Source organism: Lates calcarifer, linkage group LG13 (genome assembly GCF_001640805.2).
Source record: "Lates calcarifer isolate ASB-BC8 linkage group LG13, TLL_Latcal_v3, whole genome shotgun sequence".
Classification (NCBI taxonomy): Eukaryota; Metazoa; Chordata; class Actinopteri; family Centropomidae; genus Lates; species Lates calcarifer.
This window is the reverse complement of record NC_066845.1, coordinates 9,496,966-9,509,872: the sequence shown is the minus strand read 5'-3', so window position 1 is coordinate 9,509,872 and position 12,907 is coordinate 9,496,966. Positions and strand designations below refer to the sequence as shown.

Below are 12,907 nucleotides of genomic sequence, written 5' to 3'. Positions count from 1 at the left end.
AGAGGGAAGGGTGGCCTGCTAATGGCAGTGCAGATGTTGGGAAGATTAAATAGACAGTGGAAGCATGATATGTTCAGACCTGTTTACACTATGAGAAACATCCATAATGGTAGCCGCCCATTATGGAAGCACATTTTGTTAATATGTTGCTGTAATAATATGCTTTATAATCTGATTACCCAAGACCTTTGATATGTGCTGCGTGTTTAGCTAATGTTTGATCTTTGCTGAAAGGTGCTCCTGCTAGGCCTATTGGCAATTTGTTGTTTCACATTTTATCAGTCTGTTAAGTTGGAGAATGTGTGTATGTGTATGTGCGTGAGCACTGAGCTGAAAGCTGATCTAATGGGCTCTGTAGTGGTGGAGCTCAGCCATGGATCAGTGACGCACCACAGGACCCTTGGCAGCCATGACAGTTTGATCATCTGAGGGATTGTATGGTCTTTATCAATTATTAAAACTAATCACCGTCCAGCAGCTTGCCGTCTGTCTATCATTGTCTGTCTGCGGATCATCTGGCTTGCTCAGCTCTCTGTCATTCAAGGTCTTTGTCAGTTTGTGTGTGTCTGTACATTTGTCTGATGTTCAGTCTGTGTCTCTTTTTGTCTTTTTGTTTCTCTTTGTCTGTTTTTATTTGACTTGTCTGCCCTTTTAGTCTATGTCCCTTTGTCTATTCTCTGACGGTTTTTAAAAGCTCAACAGAACATTATGTTTTATCCATAGAAAAAACATTCACATTAACATAATAAATAACATAGAGAGAATAAACACCTTACTACTTTTAAGAGAAGGAACTTCTCAAAAAGTACTTTTTGAGTACTTAAGCTGTAGTGGTTGTCACTCACAGGGGTTGAGTGTATGAAATAATGTCTGTTTCAACTCTAATGTCACGTGTATGTATGATGTGATTACAGCATGTTTTTGCAGAAAAAAAATAGTATTTTTGTAGTTACACTAATGGTGGCTGGTGAGGTTGTAGAAAGGGTTATGGAATGAACAGATGCATGTTTTTCAAGTCTGTATATGTCTTTTGCAGATTGGGGATCTCAAAGACCACTATCACTTCTTCCATAGTCGGACCATCAAGCGGTCGACTTTGTCCAGCCGTGGACGCCATAGTTTCATCTCCATGGAGCCCAAGGTAAGCCTTGAATTTACAGGTTTACAATCACAATAGTTGACCGAATATGCGTTTTCTGTGCATTTAAATTGTATTCAAGTTAGTTTAACAACATAATTTTAACTCAAGCTTTTCCTTGAGACATTATGGCAGTGGATGAAGTTTGCTTAGTTGTTATGGTGGTGACTCAGTCGTCACCTTGTGACCTAAGTATGGAACTTGTGTGATTACCTGTTATCATGTAATCTGATAATAGCAGACTACATCTACTGATGAATTTCACGAAGTTTTGCTGAAACCACTGATAAAATAATCTTAACTCAACATCTACGGACTTGCTTTTTTGAAAATAGTATTTCTGAGGTCAAAAATGTATTTCAAGCCTGAAGATAGTTTAAAAGATGTTTTGCAGCCTGTTACTTTTAAGTAATCGTACATTTGTTTCTAATTTAAATTCCCAGTTTGATTTGTCTTTCAGTACAAAAATAGTAGGAAAATACTTGTGACAATAAATAGAGCAGTGGCTGACTGCTGATAGTAACTCATTTCCAAAATTCTGTGCTGATGTCCTAGTTTTACAGTCAGGTCACTACTGTATACAACCCACAGGCCTGTGTGACAATGTGTGAAATTCACTTTACCCTCCAACTCCAATAACTCTGCCTTCATGTCCTTGTTGTTGCAGACAGGACCTGCACACAGATGGGACACAGTGTTTATACTATTACATTCCTAGAAAATTCCAGTTTTCCTGATATCTCTTGCTTTATTGATCACAGCCATGACAGATCAAGAGTGAATGATAAATGAGGCCTGTTTTGCTACTTTTCTATTTCAAAACCCAGCAACCTTAGGTGTGATGGATAGGTTTAGAGCGGGCTTAACATTATATATATAATATTCCCCTTGAATAAACTCAAAGGCTCTGCCAACAGCTTCCAAATACCAGATTCATTACACCCCACAATCAGAAAGAGTTGCATAAAACAAACAAAATACTATGGGATTTGCCATTTATTTGCTGGTTTGACATTATGCCAGGCTCACTTTAAAAAGGGACACATCATCATTGGTCAGTGGGCATAATAGAAAACTGAATTTTATCAAAGTAATTAGAGATTTGTTTTGTTTCATCAATGTTTATGTTAAATATGTTCAAGGTCTAGATATCTTGAACAAGTTAATTCAGTGGGTCTTCCTGACTGCCTTCACCCTACCAGAGAGATGTGGGGTACACAAGGCCACGTGGTGGACAGGTTGGTGTCCCTATAACAGAGGAAGAGCCAGTTTATTGGATCTGTTAAATCAAAATGCAGGGAAATCCTAGATTTTCAGTTTTAAGAATGTGGTGCACAGAAGAGCCCTGTTCCAGAAACACAAGTTCAGTTTCTACTTCATCAAGGTCAGGATTGCCTGCTTAGATATAAAATACAGGCTTGTAAAGCATCTTAACGTAAACTGAGCAATATGTTTTTTTCTTGTGGTTTGGGTGAACTGGCCCTTCAAACAAGGGTGTGACCTAAAGTAAACTCTTACTTTTGTCCTGTCCTCTCATCACTGCACCAGGTTATTAAACCCTGGCTACATTATTAATTAGTCCTGAACCACACCGCTCAGAACTTCATCAAAATACACAGGACGAATTGCTAAATCAAACTTGGGGCTTGTGTACTTATGTATATTTATGTGTATCTGGTGCTGAAGTAGATAGCTTCAGATGGTTTTCAAGGACAAGAAATGTCTAATTCTTGAGAATGTGAAAACCCAATGCTCCCAGTATTTTTTTGTCATAGGCTATTTGTATCTGACACAAAGTTTACTTGCTAATGTCTGCCTGTTTGATGAAGTGGCTAACTTTATCAAACAGGATGGGACTCGATCCTGAGAAAACATGACAAAACTCTCTAGATCCATTACAGTGGAACTTAAAATATCCCATTTATGTCAGTTTTGAAAAATGCTGACTTTTTGGAGTTTTCATCCAGCAGCAATGGCTTTGTGTGTGTGTGTTTTGAATAGTGGATCCAAGTGCATATAAGTTGTTCATATTTGTGCACGCACATGAGTGCGTGCTGACTGCCGAGAAATGATAATAATGCATCTGTGTAAGATTATGTAAAGAATGGACGAAAAAGGAGGAAGAGAACAGAAAGAGTGAGTACACCAGAGAAATGATAAGGCAGTGCCTGTCACCCTCTGTCATCCACTTATCCCGTTGTCCTCTAGCTCATTGCTCTTTTCAGCTTTCTTTCCTTTCTGTACTTTTTTTGGTCCACTCAGCTTGTTTTGTCCACCAGCTGTCCTTACCTGTCATCCCTTTTCTTATCTCTTCCTTGGACTCCCTCTCCTTCTCTCGCTGTTGCTTTCAGCATGCTCATCTCTCTCCCTCTGTCTTTGGTTCTCTTGCTCTCTCTCGGGCCTGACACTGTGCCATGGTGGTGGAAGGTTTGCGTCCTGATGCCAGCTGGCTGAGAGACTGAGATTTTAAAAGACTAGATCAGAGAGGAGAGGTTAAATGAGAGAAAAGGGAAAAGGAGCTATTACAACAGAAGAGGAGTGAAGAGGAGCTGAAGAGGGAAGGGAAGAGGGAAAAGATGGTTTAGAGAAACCAAATAAAGGAAAAGCGGAGTGGAGAGGAATGGAGCTGTCAGTGTCGCCCACCCCCGAGTTGCTATCCCTTCAGTGTAATCTGCAGACCTGTCTGTGGGTCTGGGATCAACATGATGGCTAGTTTGGCACCTGTGTAGTCTGGCATACTGTTAATGATGTTTTGCAATCAGGTCTGTAATAATGACAGCCGTGTGTGTTTGTGTGTGAGTGAGTCAGATGGGTGTAGCGGTGCCATGAAAGGCGCACCCTGCCATCCACAGTACTCATTGGCACGCATGTTACCATGGTGATACAGCACAGCACAGATTACTGCTTTATGGCATCCGCCTAACTGCAGTGTCACTTGCCTCTTAGGTCAAAGACCACTTATTTTTCCAGACTGGTAAATGACTCTGTCAACGCCATTGGCTTGGAGAGCACACGTGTCTTCACCTTGATAGCTGGACGTCACATCACTTTCTAATTTCTCATTTCTCATCCGTCTTCACATTCCATCAACAAGAAATTACAGGACGAATGTTTGTGCTCTTTAGGCAATGCAACATCACAACAACAGAACTGAAAAGATAGCCACAACTTAAATTGACATTTAGAAGTTCATGTTCAATTTTCTCTCTGTGTATTTCAATCTGAAAAAGGCAAAGTGATGAAATAGCTTGTGGCACTAATCAGCAGATACACAAACCATTCAGTAAGGAGACCTTCTCTTTGTGTCTTAAGCAGCCCTCAGCTTGCACCTTGCACAGCTATGCTGACGTACACCCATGACTCATTCATACTGGGAGTTCCAAGAGCGTTTGGACAGCCACAGACTTTTTCATTGTATCCCTACACTGTTATTAGTTTTTGGTATGACATGAGTTCAAGTGTACTTAGTCTGCTTTGTTTGAAATCTATTTCCAGCCATTTCAAGTTTACTGTAAACAACAATTAGAGTACTACGGTGGCTGTTTCTCCTTTTATAATGTCCTTTTGAAGTCTGCGCAGAGATTAGTAGAGAGAAACAACTGCTGAACTCCTCAGCGGTTGTGTGTCCATAGTGTTCTGTTGCAGGAGCATGGTGTTTCCAGCCGGTTTCACTTAGCGAGACGCTTGTTTACTTGAAGTCATTTATCCACACATGTGCAGGAAAACTGAGAGCCAGGTGTGGTCTGCAGCTGAATCCTCACCGGGATACTCTGAAATGCAAAATGGCTGTGATGACAAAATGAAATTTCAGTGTTTTGTGATATTTATGAGTTGCAGGTTTCTAGAAGTCATGCCACATACGGAAAATGTTTTACCACATAGTAAAACTACCTCAAATCCAATTATTAAACAGTTAAAACTCTCGAAGCCTGCTCAATATTTTTCCACTATAGCTCATAGAATTTTTTTCATTGTCTAACTGCCTTTAGAGCTGTTAAACTGTATCTATGAACATGTGTGGAAGACAAGGACGCTCACAGTGTCAAGGAGACAACACAGATGGAGCTTGTGTACCTGTCAGGACCTTAGGGGTAATACGCATACACACAGGTATTATGAGACTCCACATAGTCCCAGGCACAGATTTCTGTAAAACCAGGATACTGGTATGACATTCTGCCATAGACTCCTGAATTAGTTTTTGCCTTTAATTTGTTTAACAGATGAACCATTAAGAGTTGACGTCCTGAGACGAGCACCTACAGCTGGCCAGCACAGCACCGCGGGGCTCAAACCGTCTGTGAAAAGACGCGCAACTGTGTGCTGTGTTTGGGCTGAGGCTCTGAATTGCACTTAAGAGAGCAGCGAAAACTGGCTCCTCATGTCAGTCCAAAGGTTGTTATGGGTGTTCTGCTACACTAGCCTTTGACCTTTTTTAAAACCCCCAGCCGTCAGTTCTTTTGCCTGCAATTCAAACGCCGTCTCAAAAACACCAGTGAAAGTGGATCAATTTGTTCCCATTTGTTCTATTGAAGTGAACTCTTCCCCAGTTTTCCCTGGTTACTGACCCAGCCAGCAAGAGCCACCTGCAAACCCTTACACAGAGAGCGAATGAGAGAGAGAGGGAGGGAGGAAGGGGGTTGGAGAGGGAATGAGAGCGAAACACAGGCAATCTCGGAGAGAAATGGGCATCTGCGGAAAAACCTGAAATGCAGCGAAGGAGAGGCAGATGAGAGAGAGAGATGGGAAAAGTAGAACAGTGAGATAGGAGAGGGAGTTGGAGTGTGAGTGAAGGGAAAAAAGGAGGGTGACAGAGAGGTACAGGTGCTAGCAGATCATTCCTCTGCTCCACCAAGCTGGAGCTAAAAGAATGGAGCACATCCAATCGTCATGCCTCAGAGCCTGCCAGCGAATTGGCACAGACACAAAGGCGGTGATACATGGGCAAGTTTTAGAGGCAATAATAGAGGGCAATATTATCTTTGTGTGGATAGGGATTGGCAAACGTGACACAATTGATGTGGATAACTGCAGGCTGCTATCAGTGAGTGATTTTTAGCAGGGACAACAAAGGATGGCATTGCTCTTGATAGCTTTAGAAAAACTGGTGAATACCATTTATCTGCCTCGGGTCATCCTGCAAAAACAAGACAAAAGTGTATTTTTAAAAGTAAATCCAAGCAAAGAAATGCAAAGCCACCTGTGTAAGCAGTGGCAGTGTGGAGATAAAAGGTAGGAAACCACTTTAAAGGCAAGAAGAAATAGATTTTTTTAGACTAATAGTGGCAGAGATTAAGCATTCAGTGGTAAAATGCAAGCACAGTATATCCATTGTTCTGTTATAGTGGATATACTCTTTCTCAGTTTGCAGATGCTTCAGGTTTGTATCTGCATGTTAAAAATGGCCTGTATAATCATGAAACTTTGGTAGAAATGCTCTATGTGGCTAGAAAAACCAATAGAAGTAAATTATCAGCCCTTCTGAGAGTAAAGTCAGAGTTGTTTATGTATATAAACACCAGCAACGTTGTTTAGATATCACAATATTAATGTCAACATTCCCCACAGTCCCACTGAGACCTCTGGACTTATTTACTTTTCCTCTGCCTCTGTACTTATATTGATATTGTCGGTCACAGTTTGCTTGAGTAATTTTCCTCTGGCTTCAGAAGTCATTTCTCTCTTCTTAGGCTTCTTAAATAGATAATGTGCAGTTGTGAGAATGAGAGGTGTGAAAATGAGAACATTAATGATCATGTGTGCAGTGTTTACTGCTGCAGAGCTCCTGAATCCGTTTCAAACTACTATGTAGACTGAGAACACATATTTCTGCTTAACAAATTTAATATCCAACTTTTTCATCTATGCTTTCCTTTTCTATAATGAAATTCAGAAACATTTTCATCCATAGACCTTTGAAACTAATCAGATGAAAAATGTGAAAAAAAAACCCCAAAATTTTAGTTGAATGGTTCATCTTTGAAAAAGTGCTGCTGCTTCTTAAAAGCGATAAAATATGTTTTCTTTTAAGTAGAGTACATCCAGTCACTAAATAGGATATGTGGATATAATACCTGATACTTCAATGACTCTACCTCCTCCTTCAGATAGTTAGAGGACTTAATCCTGTACAGAGCGGCACCAAGATGAGATGGTGGGGATTCCGTGTCTTGCTTAAAGACACTTCAGTAGGGTGGATGCTTGCCAGCATATGGATATGTGAGACTTTGGGTGCTTTGGTTGATGTCCTTGCTCATTAGGTCACTTCAGCATCAGCATTGGATCTGGTCAGAGATATCTGATGTGAAACACTCACTAATTAGGATCCAGCTTCAGCAGAATCATTTCTTTTTTGCCATCTGTACGGTTTTTGCTCTGTTTCGTCAGTCTGTAGAGGAATTGCAGTCCGAGAGGGTTGTTGGCGACACGAGAGGCACTGATGCATTCATCGTCAGACCTCCCTGGAATCACCAAGCTACGGACAAGAGCAGTTGAGAGTTACACTGCTGATCAAAGATTGTGGTTGATGCTATGCTAATATATGCAAATTGTAATGATACACCAGTGGTTTTGCGCAGACACATTCATGAGCAATTCCTGATGACAGTGTTGTTTTGAGGCTAATGGTGTGTGTAAAGGGTTGCTTTGAAGCTGATGGTCCTGACAAAACTTGGGGTGAAATGAGCTGAGACCTCGGCAGACGGAGGAGCATCAGGCTAAAACAAAATATCTCACTGGGTTTTTTACTCTATATAACTCTCTTTCTGTGCCCCGGTTTGCCATTTCGGTTTCTCCCCTATCTTGCTCTCTTAAAGGGGAGGTCTACACACTTGGGTTATTAAATTACGTCACCTACAGAAATTCTTTCTCTCCCTACTTCGTGATCTATAAGGAGCTACATATTTGAGTTATTACATCAGTGATATTTATAAAATCAATTATCCTCCCTTCACTTGTCTTTTGGTCTCTCTTGCTATTTGTTTTCACTTCCCTCCCCTTCCAGCTCAGTCTTTTTTTATTGACTCTCTTGGGACTCGTTCTCTTCAGCTCTTTATCGCCTCTCCTTCTCTCGTCTTATCTTGTCTTGTTGCCTCACTCTCCAACTCTCCAGAGAGCCTGGCAGATTGTTTCAGTGCATGAGACCAGATAATCACTCTGCAGTCATTATGTCAGCTATTCTATTCTCTTTTTTCTCTCTTCTCTTCTCCTCTCCTCTGTCTGCTGGAGCTGTATTGATGTGAAAAAGTGCTCGGTCTTTGCAGTCGGACATTGTTCACTAAAGCCTCGGATTTCTGGCAAAACTGAGCAACAAAACAAAAACTCTTTTGAAGTGTGAAAATTATTCTATTGATTATCTTTTATGAGTGGAGTTTCTTTGTGTGTACATCATGCGTACATCTAGATGCTTTATGTTCACAGTAGATGGTAAGGCGATCATTTCAGGCAGAGTGCACACTTTGAAAATACTGCATAAATAAGCAGTAGCTCCACAACATTTCATCTGAACATTCAGTATCCCTAAAGTCAATGAATAAAATTCTAATGCAGTCTTAAACTGTGAACTGTCATGCAATCATGTGCAAACTTTAGTCCGCAGAATCCCTGAATGATTTATTACAGAAATGTTTACATTCCAGGCTTATACAGTGCTACACATGCTCCCCCTACATGCTGTGCCAGTCTTATGCCTGCTCATATTTTAGTTTTGTGTCATCGTCATTGCTGGTACATGTTAACTTCTCATGCAGTCTTTTTTAGACAGATGAAGCCTGCAGGACTTCAGCTAGACTAAACACAAGATTTCAGGGTTTTAAAAAGACGTGACCAGGGCCAAGCACGTGGGTCTAGCCATCTTGTTCAGATCCAACAATGCTGATTTTGAAATCGGAAAATTCCGTCCGAAAGTGGAGCGAGATTCCTGCCAAGGAATGCCTTGCGCCTTGAAGCAAGCCCATAACATTTGAGAGATTGATGTTACCTGAGAGACATTTATGTCTTCTGTGCATATGTGTGTGTGTGTTAGTGTCCATTTTGCAGACAGGGAGAAATGAGTCCACTGCAAAACTCTTGTAGAGTAACACCAAAATGCATTAAATGTAACTTTTGGATGGCTAAAAAGATACCTTAGAAATGACATATCAAGATTCTGCTGTTGCTTCTTGAACGTGTACGTCCACATGTACTTTATGTGCTGTAATTTCTGTTTTTTTTTTATTAGGTAGTTATCATTTGTTCACCTTACACCACATTTTAATGGAGAAACCACATGTAAAACACTGTTAAAGTTATGTACAGAGAATCTATAAGGTTGAAACCTCTTTACAGCTGAGCACTGTCGCCTTTAAAAAAATGTTAAAAATATATATACTTCACCTTTACAAAATGAAAAACATTTCTCATGAGCATCATCTCCTCCTACAGTAAAAAAATATCATCTAAGCTAATGGTTCACCCATAACAAAAATTCAATTATCTTCCGCTGCTTTCTAATGTTTTCTTTGTCTTTGTTGGTCGAGCGCGACAGTATACTAGCAATATCTGTTCTCTGGAGATGGTCTGTATCTTTGCCTTATGTGATGAACTCTCACACACACACAAAGGAAAAGAAATACAGCCTCTATAAATTACTTCTGTTGACTGATAGTGCTATCTGTGAAATAATTCTACTACTGTGTGCCATTGTTTGATGCCTCCTCAGTTTCTGCTATCTCTGTGTTTGTGTGTTTCAGGTGGAGTGGATACAGCAGCAGGTGGTGAAGAGGAGGATCAAGAGGGATTATAAACAATCCCCACCCCTTTCTCTGTCAAGCTCCGCCCACAGCAGCCCGTTCCAGAACAACATATTCTATAATGATGCCAAGTGGAGCAGTATGTGGTACATTGTGAGTACATTGTATACTCTGACTAGACATCCTCTCCGTTTGTGTGTTTATTACACAAACACAAGAATATCACAACTTTGGAGACAAATAAAGCCCCCACCAACTTCAGATCTATGCTGTGCTCATCTGTTCTTCTCACAGGATTGCGTGCTGTTCTTTGCCCACATCTATCCAGTTTGTGGGTCAAAGGTCAGTTTAGGTCATGCCACAGTCCTGATTACTGCAGGGTCAGTGCCGCTGAGGGATTTGTGTGTATTTTACTGAATGAAAGAGTAGAAAAACCATAGTTTTGAAATTTTGGGCATTATTAGACCGTCTGTGTTTATTCATAAGTATTTTGTCAGAGGACTGTCCACACAGGCAGAAATATATGCGTCTCTGTGTTCCCTGCATTTCGAAATCGTTTCTCGGAGATCGGTGGTGTGTACAAGCTGTGGTTTGCCTGTACACACACACACACACACACTCACACTCACTCACTCTTTCACTCAGTGCTTTACACTGCAGAGATTTCCAGGCTTATCACAAGTGTTTGCATACACCCTGAGATCATTGCTCTTTTAGTTATGTATTTGTGTGCGCGTGTGTATGTGTGGTTGAGAGTCCTCAGCTCTGTCAATTGTTAACTTAGTATAGATAAATCCTAATACTTTGACCCGAGGTTTTAAACATATTTTCCTAGCTTTAGGACAGAACTCTCTGAACTCACTGTGTGTGTGTGTTTTCAGATAGGGGGAAAAAGCTTCCTCCGGTCATTTCTAATAAAGTTACCTGACATAGCCTATTGTTGAAATACTGAACATTTCTGTCAGCTTGTCCAGCTGCATATTTTGTATCCAATTAAAATTAGAGGCAGAGACTTATTTAGGGGCTTTAGGGCTTCCCCCTTTTGGAGACATGAGTTTGTTTTTAACACTGAAATGACACTGAATACAAATTGTAAGTGAAAAAACTCAGCGTCTATAGTAAAATAGCACCAATAAGAAACAAACTGAGCGAAGTAATTTATTTTAGGTTGACAATAACATATCTAAATGTCACTTTGATATGTAAACAAATAACAGCTTATGGCACATCTATTGCCCTTGAATAACACCTGCAGTGAAGAGTGTTTGATTGCCAACATCAGTCTTATAATCAGGCATCTGATAATGCAACCAGACAGATCAGCTGCAGGACAATAACTGTATTGTTGTAAAAAATGTTTACTCGTATTTATGTCTTATGTCTTTTTCTATCTTTTCAATCACTTATGCTGCTGCAACAATGTAAATTTCTCCATTGTGGGACTAATAAAGGATTATCTTATCTTATGTGCTGAGAGCTGCTGCTTGAGAGCCAGCTGAGTAAGAATTTACACTTAATTGCTCATGAACCTGAGATGAGAAAGCTAGGAGGGTTAAACCTTTCATCTCTCTGATCTGACCTCATTGTGTTTTTGTTTTGTTTTCATTGTCCTTGAGTTTCTTTTCACTGTTACCGCATATTTTGATGTATTTTTTTTTTTTTATCACTGTGTTTGAATAGTGAAACAAGACATAATGTATCAAGCTCGAAGTAATTTTTTTTCATGGGCTCAGGGCTTACCTTAACTTGTTTGGACTTGTTTATGTGAGATTGCGCCTCTGTATAAGAAATGTTAATGCCCATGCTTGCTCTAAGTTAAGTGGAAATCATCACGTTATGCTCATAAACTCTTTATCTTCTTCTCCCCCCTCACCTCCCGCCTCCATCTCTCCAGCACTGTAACGATGACGTCCATAACTGCCAGTCAGACATGAACATCATGGGGGCTTGGAAGAGGGGCTACACGGGAAAAGATGTGGTGGTGACCATATTAGATGATGGCATCGAGAGGAACCACCCAGACCTCTTTCAGAACTACGTGAGTGTGTATGTATGCGCGTGTAGGGCGGCTATGAGTGGCTGTGTGTGTGTGTGTGTGTGTGTGTGTGTGCGTGCGTGCGTGTGTGTTGGGTGTTGGCGTATTCATCAACCATTTGATTTTGGATTGTAATTTTTTTGTCTGTGTGAAACATCAGAAAACAGTTCCTAGAGCCTGTGGTGACCTCATTAAATACCTTTGACCAATAATCCAAAATCCTAGAATATTTATTATAAGACAACATGACTGAAATAGCTGCATTTGTTGTAGCTCTTTATTTAAGCATCTCCATGAAGTTTGGGGAGGTATAGGAATTTATATGCAAGCTGCTGGAGCGAATGAGTGTGTGAATTTGTGTGTGTGGCACTGAGTGTGCCTGATTCAGGATTAACGAGTCACATGTGTAACAGGATCAGGATTACAGTAGTCTGATTACAAAATATACCAACAGTGATGATCCTTTTTGGGGGAAATGATAATTAGTTTGTAAGACAAATTTAAATCAAAGATTATTATAATTACAATACACTATGTGTAACAAAGTTTATGGTCCATTTTAGGCAATAACTCAGTCATGTTACAGAAAGCAATAAAGTCATGTTGCAGAAGTCAAATGATCAACTAGGTTGTGATACTGGTTGTAGTTTGGATCATATAATCAATGTCATGGATTACATTTTGAAGGGAAGCTTCCTTAAACCTGTGGGTGTGCTGGTATGCTGTGTGTACATGTTTATTTGTCTGTGGTTACATACTTTATGTGCATGCCGAGGTATGTCTACCTTAGACCAAGGCCCGATAGTTAGAGTAACATCGTAGCCCTGGGCAGCAGGTAAGGCCATCAATCAACTGTGCAGATAAAACAATTCACACCCTGTTTGACAGCGCCTGCACTGCTGCTATTAGCTACTCTTAATGCCTGGATTTGTTTATGCCGAAGGGTGAGCGGTGTGGCAGATTGAGTTAGCTCTGATTGCATTCGATTTACAAAACTGTTGTGAG

The 12,907-nt window shown here is 40.4% G+C and overlaps 1 protein-coding gene across 4 annotated transcripts in view; it reads left to right on the top strand.

Annotated features, from left to right (window-relative positions):
• pcsk5b (proprotein convertase subtilisin/kexin type 5b) overlaps positions 1–12,907 on the top strand; it is a 75,307-nt gene that overhangs the window by 4,163 nt on the left and 58,237 nt on the right. For all 4 annotated transcript variants that reach the window (XM_018668399.2, XM_018668398.2, XM_018668401.2 and 1 more), the window contains exons 2-4: positions 1,037–1,141; positions 9,868–10,020; positions 11,762–11,905. In XM_018668399.2, coding sequence (XP_018523915.1) covers positions 1,037–1,141; positions 9,868–10,020; positions 11,762–11,905 — 402 coding nt within the window. The remainder of the gene's footprint in view (positions 1–1,036; positions 1,142–9,867; positions 10,021–11,761; positions 11,906–12,907) is intronic.